Here is a 23,414-nt window from a genome sequence, read left to right on the forward strand (position 1 = left end):
ACAAAGTGGGACACAGGGGCAGCACGGGGGGAGCACTGAGGGTGTGAGGCCCTGGCACAGGGTGCCCAGAGCAGCTGGGGCTGCCCCTGGATCCCTGGCAGCATCCAAGGCCAGGCTGGACAGGGCTGGGGACAACCTGGGATAGTGCAAGGTGTCCCTGGAAAATCTTTATGGTCCCTTCCAACTCACCAGAGTGAAATTTTCCCGTGTTCTCCCGGCAAGATTTTCCTGCCAGTCCCCCCAGATGCCTGGATCCATCCCTGAAGCCCCTTGGAGCTGTCACACAGCTGCTGCCCCAAACCTCCTTCCATGAAGCAAACGGAAAATGTAAATGCCCCACTGAGCAAAAGCCAATTTAAATGTCACTGAGCAATACCTGAGAGCTCCAAGCACAGAGACAGTGGTGGGTGCTCCACCCTAGAAGCACTCCTGGGATGTGCCTGGAGTCTGTCCCGCTCTCCAGCACAGCACCTGCTTTGGAACAGGGCAAAAATCCAGCCTGAAAGGTTCCTTTTTTAACCCCAACCCTGAGCTCCCACCGTGTGGAATGAAGCAGAGAACAGAGGAAAGCCCAACCTGCCACTGAGACCAACTCGGTTTATTGTGCTGGAGCCCGGGTTCAGAGCGCCCAGCAGAACAAAAATAACCCAGTATAAATAGGCCCCGAGCCCGCTCCCCGCGCTGGCTCCGCCCGAGGGAACGGAGCGTCCCGAGGGAACGGAGCGGTGCTGGGTGGGCAGCGCAGGGCAGGGCAGGGCAGGGCAGGGGGCTGCGGCTGCCACGGCTGGGGCTGCTGCGAGCCCTCAGCACGGCCTCAGCCAACGGCCGTTAATTAACGCGGGCATTAATTACTGATCCGCTCTCGGCCCCGCGGTGCCGGGGGTCTCAGTGGTTGTGGGGCCGGGCCCGGCCGCGGCCGCGGCCGCCGGGAGCAGCGTCCACGGTGGAGCGGGGGTTGCGGATGGTCTCGTCCACAGACACGATGAGGCACGCGGCCTCCGAGGCGGCCGTCAGCGCGTTGATCCGCACCACCGCCGGCTCCCACACGCACGCGGAGAAGTTGTCAGCGATGTCCTCGTTGGTCACGTCCACACCGTACCACATCCCGCCCTGGGGACACAGGGACAGGGATCAGTGCCACATCCCACCGTGAGGGACAGGGATCAGTGTCACACCCAGCCCTGAGGGACAGAGATCAGTGCCACATCCCACCCTGGGGGACACAGGGGACACAGGGACAGGGATCAGTGCCACATCCCACCCTGAGGGACAGCGGGACAGGGATCAGTGCCACATCCCACCCTGAGGGACAGGGATCAGTGTCACACCCAGCCCTGAGGGACAGAGATCAGTGCCACATCCCACCCTGGGGGACACAGGGAACACAGGGACAGGGATCAGTGCCACATCCCACCCTGAGGGACAGGGATCAGTGCCACATCCTGCCCTGAGGGACAGAGGGGACAGGGATTGCTCTCAGGGCTGGATGGGACTTGAGGAAAGACTGGGAGGGAAGGACAAGCAAAGGTGCAGGGAGAGGCTGGAGCCTCCCTCCCATTCCGCTGGGAAGGAAGCGTTTTGAGGAAAACACACGAAACCCAAACTGAGCAGTCTCTGCTTTCAGCCACCAGTGCCAGCGATGCCTCGTGAAGAGAAGGCTCATTCCAGTTTAGGATCACAGCCACTGAGGTTGGGAAAGCCCTCCCAGACCATCGAGCCCACCCTGTGCCCGATCCCCGCCTTGTCCCCAGCCCAGAGCACTGAGTGCCACATCCAGGCCTTCCTTGGACACCTCCAGGGATGGGCACTCCAAACCTCCCTGGGCAGCCCCTGCCATGGAGCCGTAGAAGCCTCACGGCACTGACTCCCCCTGTGCTGCTGCCTCACTGCCTGGGTTTTGCACGCTCGTTTTGGGGCATTCCCCCAAACCCCACCATCAGCAGCAGGGTGAAACGTGGCGGGAGTGACAGAATCCAAGGGGCAACCTCCAAGCCCTGGAGCTGGGATCTCCACGAGATCAGCACTTGGGACCCTCAGCCTGCAGCTCCTGTGTAAAGCACTCGGCTCAGCTGGCTCCTGCACTGATTCCTTTCATGTTTAACACAGCAGCTCCTTCCTGACAAATGATGCATTTTTAAGAAGCAAATCAGAACTCCCAGCTCAGGAAGTCACCCGACAGCTGGGATCAAAGGGAAAACAGCTCCTTTCCATTTATAGCAACCTGTGCTGAGCCCACCCCTGACCTGAAACAAACACAGCATTTAATCAAAGGGGCACAGCATCAACACGGCCTGGCTGAGTTACACGGGCTCTGACAGGCGCCAGCAGGAACACCCGGGAGGAAGGAATCACGGACACACCGGCTCTGCCCCGGGAGCCCCGGGGCCCTACCTGGGCGTGCTTGGCCCGCAGCTTGTTGAGGATGTTGGTGGCGTCGAAGCCGGCGTTGTCGCAGAGCTGCCGGGGGATGATCTCCAGGGCCTTGGCGTAGGCCCCGATCAGCAGCTGCTGCTTGCCCGGGATGGTGCGGGAATAGTCCCGCAGGTACTTGGAGAGCTCCATCTCGATGGCGCCGCCGCCCGCCACCACCGAGTCGTTCTGCGGGGACACAGGAGCGCTCGTGGCAGGCAGGGGACAGCAGGAAGGGCTCTGTCAGGGCACTGCAGGCCTGCAACCCAGGGCAGCCCACAGCCCTGGCTGCTGCCGCCCCTGGCACTGCCTGACAGCGCTGCTGGCAGCGGCAGGGACACACCAACCATCGCCAGCGGCAGCTCCAGCAGCTCATCTCAGCTGTGCACAGGGTAAAGGGGGTTTGGGGACACTGTACCAAGGGAAGGATGGCAGCTCACAGCCCACTCGGGCCAGGGAAACTTCCCTCACTTCCATAAAGCATCCAAAACTAAAGATATTGGCAGCAGCACCTGGCAGATCAGTTCTGCTGTTTTTTCAGGAGAGATCAGGACGTTCTTTCTAAAGCCACAGCTCCAAAAATCCTGACGTGCTTCTTCCTGGCCTCTCAGGACACGCAGCCTCAGAGCTGTTTTTAACCAGGAGCCATCCCTACAGTGACACGTTTTTGTGTAACCCAGAAACACCCAGAGCTTGACAGCGTCACCCAGGACCAAACACACATCCAGAGGGGCCTTGGTGCTGCCATCCTGCCCTCAGAGCCAGGGGACTGTCACCCCCTCGGACTGGGCACCAAGAGAGGGAATGGGTGGCTTTAAGGGCATGGACAGGCATGTGACAACAATCCTGCTGTTCCATCTCCTGAAGATGCAACCAGCACAGCCAGGAGATTGCTCCCTTTAGGGTGGAGGATGGAGCAAGCACCAGTCACAGCTGTGCAGAAGTGCAGGCAAAACCCAGGAAAGTGCCTGGAAAGCAGCTGGAAACGCTGCCAAAGCCACGCTGAGCTGGCCAGGGAACAGCACTCGAGCGAACCCATGGGCTGCTGCTCACTCTGCACAGAGCCCTCGGCCAAGCCCTGGTGCGTGTGGAGGTTTCCAGAGTCCTGGCTGTGCCAGGGTCCCCTGGCAGTGCAGGGGGAGGCTGCCCCGGGCTCACCTTGATTGCTCTCCTGACGATCATGATGGCGTCGTGCAGCGACCGCTCCGTCTCCTCCATGAACTGCTCCGCGCCCCCGCGCAGGATGATGGTGCACGTCTTGGCCTTGGGGCAGCCCGTGAAGAGGTTGTACCTGGAAAAGGGAGGGTTTGGGGATGGAGAAGCTGCTGCTGGACAGGCAGTGTGGGAACACAGCCAACCCTGCAGCCCTGTCCCCCTCACAGCCCCAGCAGATCCTGGGCTGAGGAGGAGCAGAGCCAAGGAACGCAGAAGTGAAGTTCCAGCTGACCCAGGAAAATCCACTCTACTCTCTTCCTGTTGCCAGGGATTCACTCCGAACTGGAGCTCCCAGTTTGCAGTTGGCAGGAGCACAGAAGGCAGCAGCCAGCCCCAAACAGGACTGCTCCTCCAGCAACAGGAAGGACCCCAGCGTACTGTCCCCAGCTTCACCTGCCCTGACAGGGAAGTGTCACTGTGGGGTGTCAGACAAGTGCCACAACCAACCCCAAAGTGTGCTGCTTTTCCGTCACAAATGCAACAGTACCACCGTGCTTTCTGCAAGGCACTGCAGAATACACACACACGTATTTTTAAAAGGATTTAAAAGAGGTAAGAGCTCAATGAATCTTGCTCCTGCCCCCTCCCTCAGCCTCAAAAAGCAGCTCTTGGATACTATAAAATACGCATTTTGTAACAGCCTTATTTTCATCTCAACACCTTGAGAGGCTGAACCTGCCAATGCTTTGACCCCAACTTTTCCACCTGCTGTGAGAGGGCTTGCCCAGCACTGCAGGTTTGCAGCTGGTGTCTTTACCTCTCTCCCCCTATCTGGGTCTCCTCAAAGAGCTCACAGCGGCCCAGCACATCGTCCGACAGGGCATTGACACTGGTCTGGATGGATCCCCCACAGGCCTGCAGGGAATGGAGACAAACAGTGCTGACAATCCACACCCCAGCAGGCTCCACTCTTCAGGGACAGCCCAGCTGCTGACTTGGTGCAAACCCACCCTGCAACCAGATTCAGGAAAACCCTTTTCCTCCCTCCCATCTCACGGACCCAGGCCAACCCTCGACAGCAAAGTAAGATCATGCAGCTTCAAGGTGCTGATTCACAGGCTCCAGAGTCCAGGAGATACACAAAGAAAGCTCAGGAAAAAACCACTCATGATGGAACAGGGAAGAACTCGGGAAAATAAACCTCTACTGATGCACTGATCAGATCTTTATACACAACACCACCAGAGAAAGAAAGAGCAGCGCGGGCGCAGTCAGTGTGTGACTGTTCATCCCACCAAGGAACAGCCTTGGCCTTTCGAATCCTTGTAAGGAGCAGTGAGATCTGTGAGCAGCTGTTTGGGAATGACCAGCCTGGGGGGGTCAGAACTGAGTACAGAGGCTTTACTCCAAACCAGGGGAGCTCACCATCATAGTCCTCTTGAGATCCTCCTCGGGGACGCGGCCGGCACAGAACATGTCCCTGTCCGCGAAGTACTGGGTGGCCACGTCCCCGATGGGAAGCTTGGACAGCACCACCTTGGCTCCTGACTTGTGGATTTTGTCTAGTTTGTCGTACAGGATGTTCCACTCGGCATCCACGATGGCCTGGTAGTCCTGGCAGGGAGGAGAGAGGGACAGGTGTTCCCGTGCCAGGGGACAGGGAACGCCCCACGTGCAGCCCTGGCACAGAGCTGCTCCAAGCACTCCAGTCAGGAGGGCCCTGTTTTATGGCACTGCCCAAATGCCTGCTCAAACCTGAGGAGCTCTTGCAGCACGCCAAGCACTGCTGGATAAGTTTTCCCTGGAAGGCCACTTGTTAGGCCTAAGGCAGCCACTGCAGAGCTGGTGGCCCAGCCCAGCTGGGGCACAGTGACAGCTCAGAAACGTGTCCTGAACCTGCTGGGATTCCCAGGCTGCTGCACCCCCATTCCAAACGCGGCTGTACAACCCACTAGGTGTTTCCAAAGGTGAAGGATGTGCAGAAGGCAAACTCATTTATCATGGAATGGTTTGGGTGCAAAGGGACCTTTTAAAGGTCATCCAGTGCCACCCCTGCCATGGGCAGGAACACCTCCCACTGTGCCAGGCTGCTCCAAGCCCCAGTGTCCAACCTGGCCTTGGGCACTGCCAGGGATCCAGGGGCGGCCCCAGCTGCTCTGGGCACCCTGTGCCAGGGCCTGCTCACCCTCCCAGGCAACAATTCCTTCCCAATATCCCATCCAGCCCTGCCCTCTGGCACTGGGAAGCCATTCCCTGTGTCCTGTTCCTCCAGCCCTTGTCCCCAGTCTCTCTCAGCTCTCCTGGAGCCCCTTTACAGCTCAGAGCTCTCCCTGGAGCCTCCCCTTCTCCAGGTGAACACCCCTCAGCTGTCCCAGCCTGGCTCAGGCTCTCAGCACGTCCATGGCACTCCCACCTCCCCCTTACCCCACTGGATGAGCAGCCCCCAGGTGTCCCAGGGATAGGAAGCAGGCCAGGTTCCCCTGTGGCTCTCACCTCCACTGTGTTCACTCTGACCTCGGCGTTGTCCTTCTCAGCTTTGAGCTCCAGCTCCACGTTGAGCAGGGCGATTTTGGGGGACTGGTACTTCTTGGGCTGCATCTCAAACCCAGCGTAGGAGAAGGTTTTCTTAAAGGCAACTCCAGCCACCAGCTGGGAGTCCTGGAACACAGGGATTTGCCTCAGGCTCAGCCACCAGGGTTTTCTGCACAGGGTTAGTAACAACTCCCACAGGACACTCCCTGCTTCCAGAGGCCTCATTTACAAAGCCTTCCCTTCCTGCTTCCAGAGGCCTCATTTACAAAGCCTTCCCTTCCTGCTTCCAGAGGCCTCATTTACAAAGCCTTCCCAGCACTGTCTCCCTTGATTGACCCACTTTTAGAGGAAATAAGCAGCCAGGATTTCTTTCAGCTCACAAAAGCAGCTTCCTCTCTACCCCTCAAGACTCCACAGCCAAAAACTCCTCGCACAACCTGAAGATCAAGGAGGGGAGCAATCGGTTCTCTCCCTGATCTCTTTCCCATTCCTCCCCTTTGAACTTGGATATTTCTCATCCACAGCCCCACTGGGGACTGGTTTTTGCTCTGGTTTGTCTTTCCAAGTTCCATCACCAGCTCCCAGACTTTCTGCAGCAGGGCAGCCCTGCCCAACACCATTCCCTGGCATGAGCTCCTCAATTTCCTGGGAGAAGAGAAATCAGGGTCTGAATCTCCCTCTCCACAGGGGCTGTCCCACAGCCAGGAACAATCCCTACCACGTACCCAGGTGCAGCCCCAGACACAACGGGTTTCTCAGCACTGTGGCATAAACCACACATCCCACCTGCCCTGCCCACCACTACACCAGCTTCCTCATGAGGTTTTCCTTGCATTTTTCCCAACCCAGTAATCCTACATACACCCAGGACTTTTGGATCCAGAAGTAACAAAGATTTCCCACCAAAAAAAAAAATCATTATTCACAGAGAGATAAATGGAATTTGTACCAGTAACAACTTTTGCTGCAGAGGGCAGTGAGGTGAAGGGTGTATTTAGCTCAAAAAACAGATTCTCTACCTATGGAAAAGAAATCCAGCCCTATGTGCCAAGCTTTCTCTTCACACCAACAGCTCTGTTCCACTTTGGGAATTCCCTGACAGGCGCTGTCAAGTCAGGCTGCACTCCTGCTAGAGCCAACCCCCCAGCAGAGCTGGGATCCCTGTCTCCCATCCCTTCAGGAAGGCTCCAACAACACTTACTTCCAAAGCTCCTCCCTGCACCTTCTTTATCCCGATCATCTTGAGCTGTAACAAGTCATCCAACATCATCACAGCATCTACAACCATCTTGGAGAAAAACTCCTTGCTCTGGGAGATGAGCTTGGAGCTCAGGGCTGTGGCTGCACACTTTTCCAGGAGACTCCTCTGCTCACTGCAGGAGAGGGAAAACAAGGATTTGGTCACCTGCCAGATCTTTTCACAAGCTCCAGACACCATGTGAGGCTTTGTTAATCAGAGAGTTGTTTAGGCTGGAAAATACATTTAAGATCATTGAGTGCAGCACTGTCAAGGCCATCACTGCCCCTGTCCCCAGGTGCCACATCCACAGGGCTCTGAAATCCCTCTGGGGATGGGGGGGACTCCACCCCTGCCCTGGGCAGTGAAGGAATTTCCCCAGTGTCCACCCTGAGCCTGCCCTGGCCCAGCCTGAGGCCGTTCCCTCTCCTCCTGTCCCTGTTCCCTGCCAGCAGAGCCCGACCCCCCCGGCTGCCCCCTCCTGTCAGGGACTTGTGCAGAGCCACAAGGTCCCCCCTGAGCCTCCTTTGCTCCAGCCTGAGCCCCTTTCCAGCTCCCTCAGGAATTCTCCAGCCCCTTCCCAGCTCCATTCCCTTCCCTGGACAGCTCCAGCCCCTCCACGGCTCCCTTGTCATGAGGGGCCCAAAATCCTCTCTGGTGGGGGCAATGATCAGCTCCCTCCTCTCCACAGGGAGAACAAGGCACAAATCCCAAACTATCAAATCCCGGTCTCCTTTTCAGAGCTCGAGCATCAGCCCAGCACTGACCAGACTGATTTAGGCACCTAAAATCAAAAAAGGGCAGGTCCTTTTCCTCATCCCAAGGCAGGAGGATGTTTCTGAAACCCTCTAAAGGCAGCACATGCCCTGAAGCACTAACTCAGGTAACGTATGTGCAGCAGAATAGGTGACACAGAGACACCAGGGATGTGTGGATCCAGCTGCCAGGCTCTATCCCCCAGTCCCTGCTGACCATGGGAACCACTCTATTTCCCATCACAGGACCATATTTGGGTTTTTTTTCCAGCCTTTGTTCAGCATTTGGTTTGGACAACCCATCTTGATTTACTCAAGATGCTTACGCAGTTGAGATACTTGAGATTGACTGCAGGTATTAGCAAGGTCAAGTAGGCAAGAACTTAAAATCCAGGGAGAAAAGGAACGCCAGTGTTCTCCCCTCAGCTGCAGGGATCACTTCCTCACTGCTAGGAGCTATCTACCCCGGTGTGTGACAGCTAAAAAGGGATCTGATCCTCAGGGAAGTGCTGAGATTTAACACTGCCACTGACTGCAGCAGGAGCTGCGAGACTCCACCGCTGCAGAAAAGAAATCAGGCCATTTATTTTGGTGCCCAGCTTCCTCCGTGAGCACTGGGAGACACTGCCCTACATCACTCCCTGCAGCCAAGCGAGAACACAGCGCTGCCCCTGCAGGAGCAGGAAATTCCAGGCAAATTGGGAATAACCCCAGTGGGAGCTGCAGCTCCAGGTCCCATTTGGACACCTCAGCCAGAGCCACAGAACTCAGGAGCACCCTCACAGCACTTAACTGGAGCCCAGAACACAACCAGGTCATCTCTGAGGGAAACTTACTCTTTATCCTCCTTCTTCACGGAGACAGCGATGTCTTTGATCTTGTTCACAGCCTGGCAAAAAAGCAACAGCTGGATTAATGATTTATGCTCCCGAGCTGATGAGATCCTCAACCTCTCTCTCTGTATTTTATCTTTTGTTCTCTGCTTCAACACCACTGAAGTGTCAAGTGTTTAAGTTATTCCACCCCTGCCAGTGCAGTAATTCCAAGGAACACACCAATATATGAGGAGTGGGAGGAGGCTCAGAGCTGCTCCGCTGTTTTCAGCAGAGATCCTGGGAATCAAAGGGCTATTGAGGAGTGAACCTCCAAAAATCAGCTTAATGGGACCAACAGGCTCCAGGAGACACACGGTTTACTAAGGAGCAGCAGAGAACAGCAGAATGGGAAATGAGTTTTCCACTGATTCATTCTTCCTTGGGAAAAAACCCAAAGGAAGCGACAGCACTCCAGAGGTACGGACTGGTAACAGCAGGCACAGGCACCGGGAGAGGCACTGCTGCTTGCAGGGGGACAGGAGCAGATCGCTGCTGGCACTGCCCACGCCCATTCCCAAGTGGCTTTTCCCTGGAGTGTGTCATTATCCCGCTGTGGCTGGCACAGAGCTGGCCCAGGCACCCCGGGGAGCGATCCCCCAGCCCGTGCCTCACCAGCTGCGTGGCCGTGCGGAAGGCGCGGATGATGATCTGGGGATGGAGCCCCTCCTCCACGTAGGGCTTCACCTGCTTCAGGAACTCGGCCGCCAGCAGGGTCACGGACGTGGTGCCATCGCCCACCTGCACGGACAGGGGACACTGTGTCACCCTCACCCCCACGCTGGGTCACCCCCACGCCGCAGAGACCCCCCGACAGCAGCTGCAAAACCACGCCAAGGCTTCCAGGGAAACCAGAGCTCAGGATTTTCTCTGCTCACAGATTTGTGGCTGAATTCCCCAGGGATTCCGAGTGGTTTGGGTGGGAAGGGACATTAAAACCCAGCCAGTGCCACCCCTTGCCAAGGGCAGGGACACCTTCCACTATCCCAGGGTGCTCCAAGCCCCGTCCACCCTGCCCTTGGACACTGCCAGGGATCCAAGGACAGCCACAGCTGCTCTGGGAAACCTGTGCCGGGGCCTCCCCACCCTCAGTCAGGAATTCCTTCCCAATCTCCCATCCATCCCTGCCCTCTGGCACTGGGAAGCCATTCCCTGCCTCCTGGCCCTCCATGCCTTGGCCCCAGTCCCTCTGCAGCTCTCCTGGAGCCCCTTTAGGCCCTGCAAGGGGCTCGCAGCTCTCCCTGGCTCCTTCCCTTCTCCAGGGGAACATTCCCAGCTCTCCCAGGCTGCCTCTAGAGCAGGCAGAGTAAGTCCCAGCACTCCTGGAGCAATTCCCACCACAATTAACCACAAAGCCCAGGGAACCCCTGACACTCAGGCTGCTCTGTTATGCTCCCTGGCACAGCCAGGCTCCCCTCCCACCTCTGCATCCTGGGATTTGGCGATGTCCACCAAGGTCTTCGCGGCCGGATGGACAACGTCCAGCAGCTTCAGGATGGTGGCCCCATCATTGGAGATGGTGGCTTTGCCTGGGAGTGATGGAGAACAGGAAGTTAAAGGCAGTTTTACACTACCAGGGGTAAAGCCCTGTCTCTGGGGGGTGTCAGGAGATCTCAGCAGGTTCGTCTGTTCCACCAGAACTGAATCTTTTCAGCCCATTTTGGAGCAGGTTCAGTGAAGCCAGTCTGAGAGCAGAACAACTTTCCACTGCAACAAAGGTTTGGAATTCATTTGTCTCTTCTCAACAGGCTCCCCAGACAGATAAAACCATATTCTAGTCTGACACTCACATGAAGAAAGAGCCTAGAAACTGTGTTAGTTATCGTTAGATAAATTTAAATCCAATTACCCTTTTGAACAAGGGTTTATTACAGTTCCTATTTGTAAAAACTATTTAAAGACAATACTAAGACTTTTCACCCCACCCTTCAGTAAAAAATATAATATATAGTTTGGTGACTTCATACAAGTCTTTTCAGAGTGAGGGCAAAGCTCATCTCTAAATCACACTCAAAAAAAAAGATTAAAAATCAAGCCAGGAACATCCACTGACCTCACACTCAGCCACAACTACTGAGTAACTCCACAGGTATCATGAGCCTCATTCAAAAATAAGTACAGATGGCCAAAAATACCCAAAGACACGTTCAGACTCTTTGTTTCTCCTGTCTGGCACAGCCTCACACTGGATACACCCAACCCCACTGACCCTGGACCTCCCCAGGTGCCCCAGCCCAGGCTGGCAGGCAGAAAACAGGGAATCCTCAGGCTGGACTGGCAATTGTCCTTTGCTCTACAGAGGACATCGAGGTGTTCAGCTGACACCGAAACTGAAAGTGAACCTCTGTTGTGAGAGGCAAGCTTAGCTCAGGTGAGGCTGCTGCCATTTACACACATGCAGATGCTGGGTTTAACTGACAGGGAGATGAAGCAAATCCGGGAGATGACTCCCAGGGCACTGCTGCCGGCCCCATGCCTACCCCGATCATCCACGATGAGCTTGTCCATGCCGCGCGGGCCCAGCGTGGTGCGCACGGCCTCGGCGATCACCTGGCACGCGTTGATGTTGCTGACGAGCTGCGGGATGCCCTGCGAGGTGTCCGTGCCCTCCTTCAGCAGGATAACCGGAGTTGGCTGCAGGAGAACCACGGCACAGCTGTTACCCCCATCCCAGCAACCCGCAGCAAACTCCCTACAGCCCAGAGAGACACAACTGTGCAAGAACAAGGGCAGACCTACAGACCCGCTGTAATTCCTCTGCTCCACACAGCCCAGCTGCTTTCCACCTCCCACTGCTCCCACAGCACTGGGAATTCACCCAACTGCTTCCACCACAGGCTCTGCAACCACACAGTAACTGTCCCAAAAATAAGGGGGGCTCCTTGGGGCAGCATTGCCCAGTGAGGTTCTGATGCTGGGCTGGAGAAGACAGAACATGTATGGATTACAGAGACAGTGAGGAACCAAACAAATCTGCGTGGTGGAAGCACCAGAGAAGCTGTGGCTGCCCCATGCCTGGCAGTGTCCAAGGCCAGGCTGGACAGGGCTTGGAGCAGCCTTGGAGCAATGGCAGGGGTGGCACTGGATGGGCTTTAAGGGCCCTTCCAACCCAAACCATTCCATGAGTGCTGCAACCATCTCACAGGCAGAGCTCAGGCAAAGCCCAAACACAACCAAACTTTGGGAGGCACTGGTTTGGAACAGCTGCCAGCAGGCAGAGAAGAGAATTAAACTCTGGCTGTCGCACTCAGGGGTCACAAGTACAAGACAAGGAGCTACTGGAGAGGGTTCAGTGATGGGCACAAAGAGCATCTTTGGGGTCTGGAGCATCTCTCACATGAGGAGAGACTGCAGGAGCTGGGCCTGGTTAGGCTGGAGAAGGAAAGGCTGAGAGGGGATCCCATCAATCCACACAAATCTCTCCAAGGCAGTGCCAAGAGGCTGGTGCCACTCTTCTTGGTGGTGCCCAGCAACAAGACAGGAATTAAGACACAAGAAGTTCCACCTCAACATGAGGAAGAACTTCTTTCATGGAGGATGAGAGAGCCCTGGGACAGCTGCACATGGAGGGCCTGGAGTGTTCACCTCTGGAGACAGCCCAAACCAATCTGGATGCGTTCCTGTGTCACCTGCTCCAGGTGACCCTGCCTGGGCAGGGGGCTAAACTGAGTCATCTCCAGCCCTGACTGCTCTGTCATCCCTGAAACCTGAAAAGATTTTGTAGAAGAAAACGTACAGCCTTCTCCCACACCCAGCAGAGCAGGAATCTCAATGGAAAAAGAACCGTTTATCCCCAGGGAAAGGAGGGTGGAGACACATCACCGCGGGGCTCGGAGCCGGGGAGCGCCGGGGCGGCACGGGACCCAGGGCCGAGGCCGTACGGCTGCGGGGACCAGAGCCGGAACGGGGCGGAGGCCGCGGGACGGAGCTCCGGACTGCCCGCTCCCAGCCCCTGCAGCCAGCGCGGCCTGGGGCCGGCGGGGAGCGGCCGCCACCCGCCCCGGCACATCCCGGGTACCGCCAGGCCTGCGCGGCGGGGCGGCTCCATCCTCGCGGCCCAGCCCGCCCAGACCCCGCCACACCCGGTCCCTGGAGGGCGGCGGGGGCCCCGCGGCCTGTGCAGGGTGGCGGGACACGGGGACGGCGGCGGATGGCGGCGGATGGCGGCGGATGGCGGCGGCGCGGGGGTCACTCACCATCATCGCGGCGGCTGCTGGCTCCCGGCCCCGCCACACAACGCACCGCGCACGCCCAGAACCTTCCCGGGGGCGGGCCGGGAGGGAACACTATTTGGCAGGGAGGGAAGAGGGCGCGCACGGTGGGGAAATGGAAAGGCGCTTTATTTGGCAGCGGACACCGCGGTGACAGCGAGCTGCCCGCGCCGGCTCGCGCGTGATTGATGGCGGCGCAGACCAATAGAAAGGAGCGCGGCGGGGGCGTCCACCAATGGGGAGGGCGGGGCGGCCCGGTGGGCGGGGCGTGGCGCAGCCATGCTGCGCTGGCTCTGGCTCTGGCTCTGCGTCTGCTGCTGCCCGGCCCGCGGTGAGTGAGGGACGGACGGACGGACGGAGGGAGGGACGGAGCGGGGACAGGGCTGGGCCCGCGCCGCACCGACCCGCACCCCGCACCCGGAGCCCGCACACACCCCCAGCATCCCGGGCCGGCCGCCTCCCCGCTTGGCGTACCGCGATCCCGGGATATTTTCCCTCCCGGCACCCCGGCCCCATTGCGGTTCCCCTCCTGTGTCTCTATCCCGGTGTATTTCCCCTCCCGGCACCGCGTCGCTGTTGCGATTCACCTCCTGTACCTATATCGGAGTACGGGGGCATTCCCCTCGGAGCGCCCCCACCTAATTGCGTTTCTCCTCCTACATCCCGATCCGGGTGTCTTTCCCCTCCTGCATCGCAATCCGGATGCATTTCCTTTCCTGCATCCCAACATGGGTGCATTTCCCCTTCTGCATCGCAGTGCCGGTGCAATTCCCTCGGTGCACCTCGACCTAGTTGCATTTCCCCATCCAGCGCCTCAATCCAGCAGCATTTCCACTTGCTGCACTCTGACCCCCCTCTATTTCCCCTCTGGGCCCTGTGATCCAGGTACCTTTCCCGTCTCTGCACCCCAGCTCCATCACATTTCCTGCTGCATCCTAATCCAAGTGCATTTCCCCTTGGTGCATTGTGATCCGGGAGCATTTCCCCTCTGTGGGTGCCTGTCACCCCTATCCCTTCCATAGTCCCACAGCATTTTCCCCTTCCCCTTGTGCACCCCAATCCCGGTGCTTTTCCCGCCTCCATCCCATCTCAGCCCCTGGGAACTGCTGCATCTGCCCTTGGAACACCCCAAAACTTTTGGGGCATTTTGGGTCCTGGGCCCAGCCAGGAGTTGGCATTGCTGAAGGGTGTGTTCCCTCCCCCATGGTTCAGGAGTGATAACTGAGAATTTTCCCCTTTTTTCAGGGATTTTGCCTTTAGTTTCCCTTGCCTCTCAGCTCTGTCCTTTCACCCCCAGGTTTACGCATCCATGAGTATTTGTACTTCCAAGTGCTGAGCCCCGGAGACATCCGCTACATCTTCACTGCCACCCCAGCCAAGGATTTCGGTGGCGTGTTTGTAAGTATTAAAAACTGAATTTGTCACCTTGGGCCCCTCCATCCCAATACTGCTCCTTGATGGGGCTCAGTGATCTGGAGTTTTGATAAAAATGGAGCTCATTGCTCTTCCATGAGCATCCTTGGCCTCAGCAGGATTCCAGAGGCAGGGATTGGCCCCAGGGCTGGCTCCAAGCGTCCCTGGACCTGGGAGCCCAAAATCTCCCCAAAACCAGCCCCCTCAGGGATGAGCAGGGCATGGGGCTGGGGAGGGGAGGGGAAGCAGCTCCAATCCCCCCCCGGCTCACCCTGCCTGTCTCCTCGGAGAACACAAGGTACGACCAGATCCACCTGGTCCCAGCGGATCCTCCGGAAGCCTGTGGAGAGCTGAACAATGGGGTCTTCATCCAGGACCAGATTGCCTTGGTGGAGAGGGGGTAGGTCTGGCGTCATGGGAGCTGCTGGGGGGACCCTCAGGCAGGAGGGGAGCCCTGGCCACATCTCCGCATCACCTCCAGATTATTCCTGTGGCTTTCCCCATGTGGGTAAACAAAGAAAATGTGAGGGGGTTCCTACCCTGGAGCATTTCATCTTGTATCTTTTAGCCTGTGGTAAGGTGGAAGAAACCCTGTCTGGGTTCAGATTGAAAAAGAGTAGGTTTAGATTGGACAGTGGGAAAGAACTCTTCCCTGTGAGAGTGGTGAGGCCGTGGCACAGGTTGCCCAAAGAAATTCTGGATGCGTCATATCCGTGGAGGTGTCCAAGGCCAGGTTGGATGGGGCTTGGAGCAACCTGGGATGGTGGAAAGTGTCCCTGCCCATGGCAGGGGCTGGAACTGGATGAGCTTTAAGGTCTCTTCCAACCCAAACCCTTCCACGATTTTATATTTTTTTAGGAGCGTGGGTAGCTTGTGCCTAAAATACAGACTCAGAGGAGCAGGGTTTGGAAGAGGTGTGGAATCAGGGAGACAATCCCTCGTTTGGGTTTCTCCAGGCAAGCTCTGGCACGTGCAGACTCTGGTGCTATGTGTGGCCACCACAGGTTGGTCACTGTGTGGTCACCATGTGCCACAGGGGCTGCTCCTTCCTGTCCAAGACCCGAGTGATCCAGGAGCATGGCGGGCGGGCCGTGATCATCGCCGACAACGCCTACGACAACGACAGCTTCTACATCGAGATGATCCAGGACAGCTCCCGGCGCACGGCCGACATCCCCGCGCTCTTCCTGCTGGGCAGGGATGGGTACGTGCCCGGGCTGCCTTCCCAGGGGTGGGACAGCTCACAGGAATGGCCGGGTGCCAGCCTTGTGCCCTCACAACAGGGAGGTCCCAGTGATCAGTGTGGCCCTGCCGGGCTTTGGGAGCCACATTTTGCAGGGATTCAGTCCTGGTGAATTGGCAGAGTTTGAGCTGAGTTGTGGTTTGTGCTCAGGTGTGGCTGCACTCCCAGCCCTGGCAGCTTGGGAACACCTGTCACCCCTTCCTCCCTCCAGGTACATGATCAGGCGCTCCCTGGAGCAGCACGGGCTCCCCTGGGCCGTCATCTCCATTCCTGTCAACGTCACCAGCATTCCCACCTACGAGATGATGCAGCCCCCCTGGACCTTCTGGTAGCAGCAAGAGGCTGTGGCAGATTGAGGACTTCTGGTGGATCCCAGGATCTCACCCTAAGGACCAGGTTTGAGGAAAGGATCCCAACGTGCTCCAGAGATCCCGCTGGATTCGGCGACAGGGAGATCTTTCTGCTGGGACCAGTGTGTGGCCAAGGGCAAACACCAGTGCCAGGGGGGAGCCTTGAGCCTGGCACTGCACCATGACTGTGTGGGAGGGAGGTGAAGGCCCAGAGCAGGCCAGCACTTCCCAGGAAACATTTGACCTTGTGCTGCTGATTTGGAAGGATGCAGGACTGGCAGGGATCGGGGGGAGAGCGACACAGGCTTGATCTGTATCAGCAGGGCTCACCTGTTGTCTGTATATTTTTGTCTGAGCTAATGAAGTCTGAGTAAGTTTTAGAGAAAGGGAAGTTTCTCTTTTATTTCCAGCAGTCAGTGGATGAAGGGATAAATCTCAAACTTTTTCCTAGTAAAATTTCCCAAGTGCCTCCTGCAGCTGGGGCAGGGCTCAGTCAGAGCCTCGTGAGACAGCACAGCCTCCAGCAGCTGTCCCCAAGGGTGAGCTGGTCACAAATCCAGAGCCCACACTTCCATAGGTGTCTGTTCCCTCGTCCCCAGACCTGTGTCCCCCTGGGACCAGTCCCGGGGTCACAGCCCTCTCTGCCCTCAGCACCCTCCAGTTTACCAGTGCAAAGCACAGGGCCCCAGTTGTCACCAGTCTCAGTTTATTGCGAACACTGAAGGGGACGCGGCCCCGGGACGGCTGGGGACAAGCAGTGGGAGGCAGGGCTGGCAGTGATAGCAGTGTCACAGGTGTGCCACCCTCGGTCCCACAATCCAGCTGCCATGGACAGGGCGGCAGGAAAACAGCTCCCCAGAATCCACAGAGGAAGGAAATAACCCCGGGTGCATCCCTGACCTGCTGCCTGTCGCTGGGAGCCGTGCTGGCCCTCCAGCCACACGGTCTGCAGGCAGGGACACCGCAGCATGGTGTGGCCTTGAGGGTGGCAGCGTGGGATGGATGATAAGGGACGTCCAGCAGGACCACTCGGTGCTGGCACATCTCCATGTGGGACCACTGGGCACAGGGAAGCACCCAGCACATGGAGCATCCCTGGGCATGGCTGCTCCCACAAGGGCACATCCTCGTCCCACAGCCGGCTGGAGGGAGGGTCAACTCCCTCTCTGCAAAACCCAGAATGTCTTTTGGGTTTTGGATGACACCACAGCCCATGTCAGCTCCAGGCCATTCTTCATCCCCAAACGGGCCGGGCCTGCAGTTGCTGCCTGGGGCTCTGTGTCGTGGAAGGAGGCTGAATTGGGAAGGAGGTGCCTGCAGGGTCAGCTCCACTCTCCCTGCTGGACTTGAGCTCTGAGCCACCCTCTAAGGGTCCCCTGCAAGATCCCCCTGCCCCTCCGTGCTGGCCAAGGCATGGGATGGAGGATATATAAGGGCCCCGGCTCCAGTGTGTGTAGATAGTGCTAATATAGACATTAAATAGTACCCCTTGTGCACAGACACACAGACACACACCCACACGTTCCCCTGGTCCCTGCAGGGTGGGAAGGACAAGCTCCTCTGCATCCACGGCTGGCACAGACACGGCAGAGTGGCCAACAGGTGACCAGTGAGGTGTCCAGGGGCTGGCTGGATCCCACTGTCCTCCAGCCTCCACTGCAAGCACCAGCCAGCCCTGCCAGGAACTGGGATGTGGTGGAGGGCCACCAGCTCACAGCTTGTCCTCACAGGGACGGGGGACAGCCTGACACACACACACACAGACAACACGGACAGGCGGGAGCAGGGCCTGCCTCCGGCTCCCGGCTGCCCCACTCCGGCACCTCCGGCACGCGGTGCCCACCCGACCCCACAACACAACCCTGTTCTAGAATTAAAGCTGCTGCCTCTTGGAGGAACCCCCAGGCCCTTCCCTTCCTGTCCTTTCCCTCTCCTCTTGCCCGGGGCCAGGGTCACACATCTGTCATCTCATCCTCCAGCTCGGCATCGTCCGTCTCTCCTTCGCCCTCCTCCTCTTCGTCCGACGTCACGTCGGCATCGTCGGCTTGCGCGAGGCACTTGGGACACGAGCAGGTAAACAAGTAGTTCTCCCTGGAAGGTGGCCAGGCAGGAGGAGACAGAGGGATGGTGTTGAGACAGGTACGATCCCACACTGCTGCTGGGCAGGGGGTTGGGAAGAGAACAGCCAGGAAGGGGCTGAATGTGTCAAACCCAGAGGAGTTCGGGGTTCCATCCTGCTGGCTCAGGACAAGGGTGATGGACATGGGGACAGTGACCACCAGCAGGAACCTCTACCCTTGAGGGGCAGAGAACCCTTGAGGCTTACACCACTCTGCAGCTCACTCCTGCAGAGAGGGGGGGATCCCAAATCCTTGGTCCCCAAGGCTACAACACTTTACAAGGAGCTTGAAGCACCACAAGCACCACGTGCTGCACACACCCCTCGTCACAAGCCCACTGAAGGTCACAGCTGGTGCACAGCCACACCCCAAGGCACACACAGCCCGGGGGGGGGTGCTGTCCTGATGGACTGTTTGGGGTGTAAAGGGGTGTGAGCTCCCCCTCAGGTACCTCCGGGCAGCCCCTACCTGAGTATCTTGTTGCGGCTGTGTCTGCTCCGCTCCCTCTGACAGCAGTCTAAGTAACTGATGCAGATTTCCTGCGAGCAAACAGAAACGGGCTGGGCTCAGAACCACTCCCCATGATCCCAAAGCAGCAGGATTTGTCCCAGTCCCTCTCAGAGGCAGGCAGAAACACGGGGTCTGGCAGCCCCTGCATAGGATGGGGATTGAAGTAAGGACAACACTGGACACAGGAGGTATTGGGGCTGGGGTCCATGGAGGACGGAGGGGACACAGGGGAGATGCCACAGTGTGATGTCACCCAGGCCCTGCTGTCTCACCTCTCCTGCTTCGATGTCCTCCAGAGCAGTGAGGTGCAGGAGGAAGTTGTTTTCTGGGAAGGATGTCTCGGCATTGGGGATGCAGCTGTGGTTACCTACGGGCAATACAATCTCTTTGCTAAATGCCTAAGTGGCTCCTGGAACCCACATCACATCTGAGTACATCCAAGGCAGGACTGGCCATTCCACAGCTGGGCAAGGTGCCAGGGGACACAGGGAGCAGCACCCATCACATGCACCCCATCCCATCTCATCCCACAGATGGCAAGCACAAACCCCTTTCTCCAGGGGTTGTCAGGAAGACAGCCAGCCTAGCACGGGACATTTCCCCCCTCACTACTGGTTTTCCTCCCAGTCCTTGTGTTACTTACAGCAGCTCTGCAGCACGTAGAGCCCTGATCCCTCGCAGTTGAGGAACTCTCCCGACTCTGCAGCACAGAGAGAGGGGTTAGAGCTTTGCATAGTCCATTCCAGCTCTTCCACACACGAGCACAAAGGGATGTCCATCAGCACGGAACACCCACAGCCAGCACTGCTTTGGGACTGGGTGCTGGAGGGTGACTTCCCAAGAGCCTTTCCCTCCCACTGGGAGGGGATGGAGGACAAAGATTCACATCCCAAGGCTCCGTGTCCTGTCCCTGCACTCCCACAGAGCCTCACCCTTCTCGATGTCCTTGTAGAGCTGGTCGATGAAGGCGTCCAGCTCCTCCCGCTGCAGCATGGGCAGATCCAGCGCGTCGCACGCATGCACCCACTGGCTCAGGGAGCTGTTGGGAAACGGGCACTGTCACAGTCCCACAGTGCTGTCGGGAGCAGTGGGACACTGTTACAGTCCCACAGTGGTGTCAGAAGCAGCAGGACCCATCACAGTCCCATCATGCTGTCAGGGAGCAGCAGGACCCATCACAGTCCCACCGTGCTGTCAGGGAGCAGTGGGACATTGTTACAGTCCCACAGTGCTGTCAGCACACAGCCGGACCTCCCAGAGAGGATCCAAGGTGGGTCTGAGCAGCCAAGGTCTGGCAGAGGGGTGTGAAACGGTGGGACACAGCCAGGATGAAGTTTTTAAGTCTCTCTCCTTTCCGCTCTCTTAAACCCAGCCACTTACACTCCACATCTCCACTGCCCTGCAAGGAGCGCCCACAAAGCCCCATTACCTGGTTCCTATGCCTTGGCCATTGGTCCCGACGAGGGCAAAGAGGGATCGAAAGCCTTCTGGAGTGAACCACTGCCCAAGGGAGAGCAGAAAGGAACTGAGTCCAGGCCGGCCTGCAGGAGCACCTCGCTCTGCAACGCCTCAAATGCCACAGGGAACTTTGGGGGAAGCAAGCCCTGGCCAATGCTCTTGGGCTATTTGGGAGGCAGATGCACTCACCCTGCTGAGATATTCGTCATAGAGGGCTTCAGTGAAGAGCAAGCGCAGCAGCTCCAGCTGGCCCTGGCAGGACGTGGCAGCACAGTCAGGGTGGGAGGTGCTGTGGGCGTCAGCCCCGGGCTGAGGCTGAGCCCAGCACAGGCCAGAGGCTCCGGAAGGACTCAGGCTCCTCGGCCTGCCCTGCACGGCTGGAGGCTGCTGCCCTCATAGCCGTGAAATCCACCCATTTTAGCAGCAAAAGCCACCTACTCAGCAGCTAAATATCACGCTGTCCCAGCCCACTGCAGGAACATCTCCCCCACGGGAAGGAGCAGCACATCCCATGGGAGCACCACAAGGCCAAAACCCTCTAAGCAGCCCACCTCCCCACTGGCAGGGCCCTCCCTCTAAGCCTGGAATTCCCAGTGTTTCCCATCCCCGCTGCAATGAGGCTTCTGCACCTGTGGGCTCACAGACACAGGCAGGAGAAGGAAGGCTCAAGGATTCAAGAGCTGCTGGGTCTTACCTTAAATTTGTCCCCCAGCAGCTTGTGCACAATCTCCTCTTCTTCATTCGCTGTCTTGCTGCAGAACTGGGAGAAGGCCTTGATCCACCACTCCTTGTCTTTAGCCTGACAAAAGAACCAAGCAGAGGCATTGCACCAACACCACTTTCCTCCACAGCCCAGAGAGAGGGAGATTTGTCAGAATAAATGCTGAGAAAGCCAGGCCAAGGAAACAGAGCCTTGGGAATAACTTCCACAACAGGTAACGAAACCACCCACTGTACCTGTTTGATGGTGGCAACCATCCTGGCCATCAGCATGATGCTGGAAGTCTCCGGGGGATAATGCATGTTTCTGTGGGATTAGGATGGAGAAGAGATGAGCAGGTCAGGGCTGGCATGGGAACGAAAAGCTGGAGGGAGGCAGAGGCAGCTGCCATACGTGTGGCCAGGCCTGCACTGATCCATCACACCAAAGTGATCAGTGCAGCACCGCTGTGTGGGGATCCGGTGGAGAGGAACCTGCAGCCACCTTCCTGCTCCAGCCATACAAACAATCCCCTTCCATGCTGGTAACTCAGCTGGGGCTTGGGACAAGGCTTGGGTCAGGGATGTTGCTTATCTCCTCTGAGGCCATTTTTTTTGAAAGCAGGGACAGAAATTTAATGGGCCCATGAGACGCTACAAGGAGGATCTCCCAGAGGGTGGAGATCTGCAGGAGCACCATGAAACGGCAGGAGTGAGGGATGTGCAGCTCCGTGCTTTGTAGCTCTTGACTGGGAGAAAAACAAGGAGTGCTCAGCTGCGTGTCCAAACCCTTGGGCTGCCAACACCCCATCACCCAACCAGGAGGAAGAGCCTGGCAGTATCCCACGGCCATCCCCACCCTCCAGCCCCCTTTTGCAGGGATGCAAAGCAAGGAGCCAGCCCAGGAGAGCCACCTCCCCTGGCCATGGAGCAGCAGGCAGGTCAGGCCCTACCTCCACGCCTCCTGCAGCTTGTTGAGGGGGTGCGTGGGGTCGTCCCGCGATGGGCCGAGGCAGAGGACCTGGTGGTACTGCTCCAGAGCTGCCTGCCTGCATTCTGCACTGCAGTACGTCACCTAGAGCGAGGGACAGCACCGGCATTGGCTGTGGCAGCAGGAAAAGGGGCTCCTAGAGCCAGCTGTGCCCCCTCCCTGACCCGCAGAGCCCTGGTTCTTTAGCCCATAGCATGGAAAGGCAGACAGCACAAGAGCCTGGCTGGATGGAAAGGACTCAACGATCCCAAGAAGACCATGGTGGCTCCAGGCAGTCCCGTACCTGGCAGCGGGGACACTGCTGGTGCAGGTCTTTCCGGATGCTGCACTGCTCCGGGTGAGGCAGCACCAGGGAGCTCTTCCCCAGCAGGCGCTGGGCGTTCTCCTCCGCCGTCTCCAGCGCCCGCAGGCAGTGATCACAGGCTGTGGGGAGACAGGAAGGAAGGATGGGTGGGTGGGTGGATGGACGGACGGACGGATGGATGGATGGACAGACACATGCCACAGGAAAGCCTTCGGAAAGGAAAGAGGCCAGAACTCAGGGCAAGACAACAAGACTGGTACCAACATCAGAGAGGAACAAGGGGGTGGGGCTTGAAGGTGTCCCTGCCCACGGCAGAGGTGGAATATGATCTTTAAGGTCCCTTCCAACCCAACCCAACCCATTCCAAGATTCCGTGATGGCACCTGGCACACTCTTCCAGAGCTGGTGGAAGTCACCATCCCTCAGACAACACCTGAACTTGTCAACAGTTTCGTGCAAAAGTAGAAAAGGCAGCAGGGCCACCTTTACAGAGGTACTAAGACAAACCCGAACCCTTCCCTTGGTACAGGGCAGCTCCTCTGGGGCCCCGCGGTCACCTCACCAGGACAGGTGACAGGGATGGGGACGTGCCACCAGCGCCAGCCGCTCACCTCGGTAGTTGTACAGGGCGTTCCAGAGGAACTGGGATGACACCACCGGCCTCTCCACGAACACTGTTTCCCCTTTGCGGATGTTTTTGGTGGCGAACAAGCCCTTCCCCTGTCGAGGGACAACCGCGGGTCAGGGACGCGCCCGAAGCCGAGTCATACCCGGAGGCTGAGGGAACCGCTCCATCCCGAGGGGACCCTGTGGGCTTCGACTCCCTCTGTCCCCCCAGGCTGGGCGGGAAGGGAGGGACCCTCACGGAGGGGAGACCGCGGGCTGCTCACCTTGGCGCTGCTGATGAACCGCGCCTCCGCCGCAGCCCCGGCGTGTCCCCCCGCCGCGGCCGCCATCTTCGGGCGGCGACTTCCCCGCCCTGACCCGCCGGGCAGCGCCTCTTCCTCTTCCTCCTCCTCTTCCTCCTCCTCCTCCCCCGCCCCCTGCACCCCTCAGGGGCCCGCGCTCGCCATCGCCCCCCTCAGCCCCGGGGCGCACGGGGGCCGGCGGCCATCTTGGCCCCCCCTTTCAAAGCCCCTGCCACCGTCTGAAAAC

General features: G+C 58.2%; 3 protein-coding genes and 1 long non-coding RNA gene across 5 annotated transcripts; 2 read left to right on the plus strand and 2 right to left on the minus strand.

Moving 5' to 3' along the window:
* Positions 1–577: 577 nt before the first annotated feature.
* Positions 578–13,261, minus strand: CCT7 (chaperonin containing TCP1 subunit 7). Its single transcript, XM_032108785.1, has 12 exons — positions 13,157–13,261; positions 11,441–11,594; positions 10,383–10,489; positions 9,576–9,701; positions 8,925–8,977; positions 7,298–7,469; positions 6,058–6,222; positions 4,990–5,178; positions 4,382–4,479; positions 3,568–3,700; positions 2,392–2,598; positions 578–1,110 (listed from the first exon to the last, which is right to left on the minus strand). Exons 1-12 carry the CDS (start codon positions 13,160–13,162, stop codon positions 886–888), a joined length of 1,635 nt encoding a protein of 544 aa, XP_031964676.1. The 5' UTR covers positions 13,163–13,261; the 3' UTR covers positions 578–885.
* Positions 1,101–1,414, plus strand: LOC116443912. The gene is made up of 3 exons (XR_004240097.1): positions 1,101–1,198; positions 1,236–1,319; positions 1,389–1,414. It is a non-coding gene; the product is annotated as an uncharacterized LOC116443912 (long non-coding RNA).
* A 159-nt stretch (positions 13,262–13,420) lies between the features above and the next one.
* PRADC1 (protease associated domain containing 1) lies at positions 13,421–16,563 on the plus strand. Of its 2 annotated transcripts, none has more exons than XM_032109715.1 (5): positions 13,421–13,502; positions 14,469–14,569; positions 14,875–14,984; positions 15,621–15,788; positions 16,039–16,563. In XM_032109715.1, the coding sequence occupies exons 1-5, from the start codon at positions 13,451–13,453 to the stop codon at positions 16,157–16,159; spliced, it is 552 nt and encodes a 183-aa protein (XP_031965606.1). In that variant the 5' UTR covers positions 13,421–13,450; the 3' UTR covers positions 16,160–16,563. The 2 variants fall into 2 exon arrangements, with proteins under 2 accessions (XP_031965606.1, XP_031965605.1); XM_032109714.1 differs by having other exon boundaries at positions 13,422–13,502; positions 14,883–14,984.
* Positions 16,564–16,861: 298 nt separating this feature from the next.
* SMYD5 (SMYD family member 5) lies at positions 16,862–23,257 on the minus strand. Its single transcript, XM_032109713.1, has 13 exons — positions 23,150–23,257; positions 22,871–22,979; positions 22,239–22,378; positions 21,918–22,039; positions 21,223–21,292; positions 20,960–21,064; positions 20,455–20,517; positions 20,237–20,307; positions 19,740–19,846; positions 19,451–19,507; positions 19,080–19,174; positions 18,766–18,836; positions 16,862–18,268 (listed from the first exon to the last, which is right to left on the minus strand). Exons 1-13 carry the CDS (start codon positions 23,213–23,215, stop codon positions 18,130–18,132), a joined length of 1,215 nt encoding a protein of 404 aa, XP_031965604.1. The 5' UTR covers positions 23,216–23,257; the 3' UTR covers positions 16,862–18,129.
* Between the last annotated feature and the right edge of the window lie 157 nt (positions 23,258–23,414).

The sequence above is a fragment of the Corvus moneduloides genome, chromosome 5 (genome assembly GCF_009650955.1).
Source record: "Corvus moneduloides isolate bCorMon1 chromosome 5, bCorMon1.pri, whole genome shotgun sequence".
Classification (NCBI taxonomy): domain Eukaryota; kingdom Metazoa; phylum Chordata; class Aves; order Passeriformes; family Corvidae; genus Corvus; species Corvus moneduloides.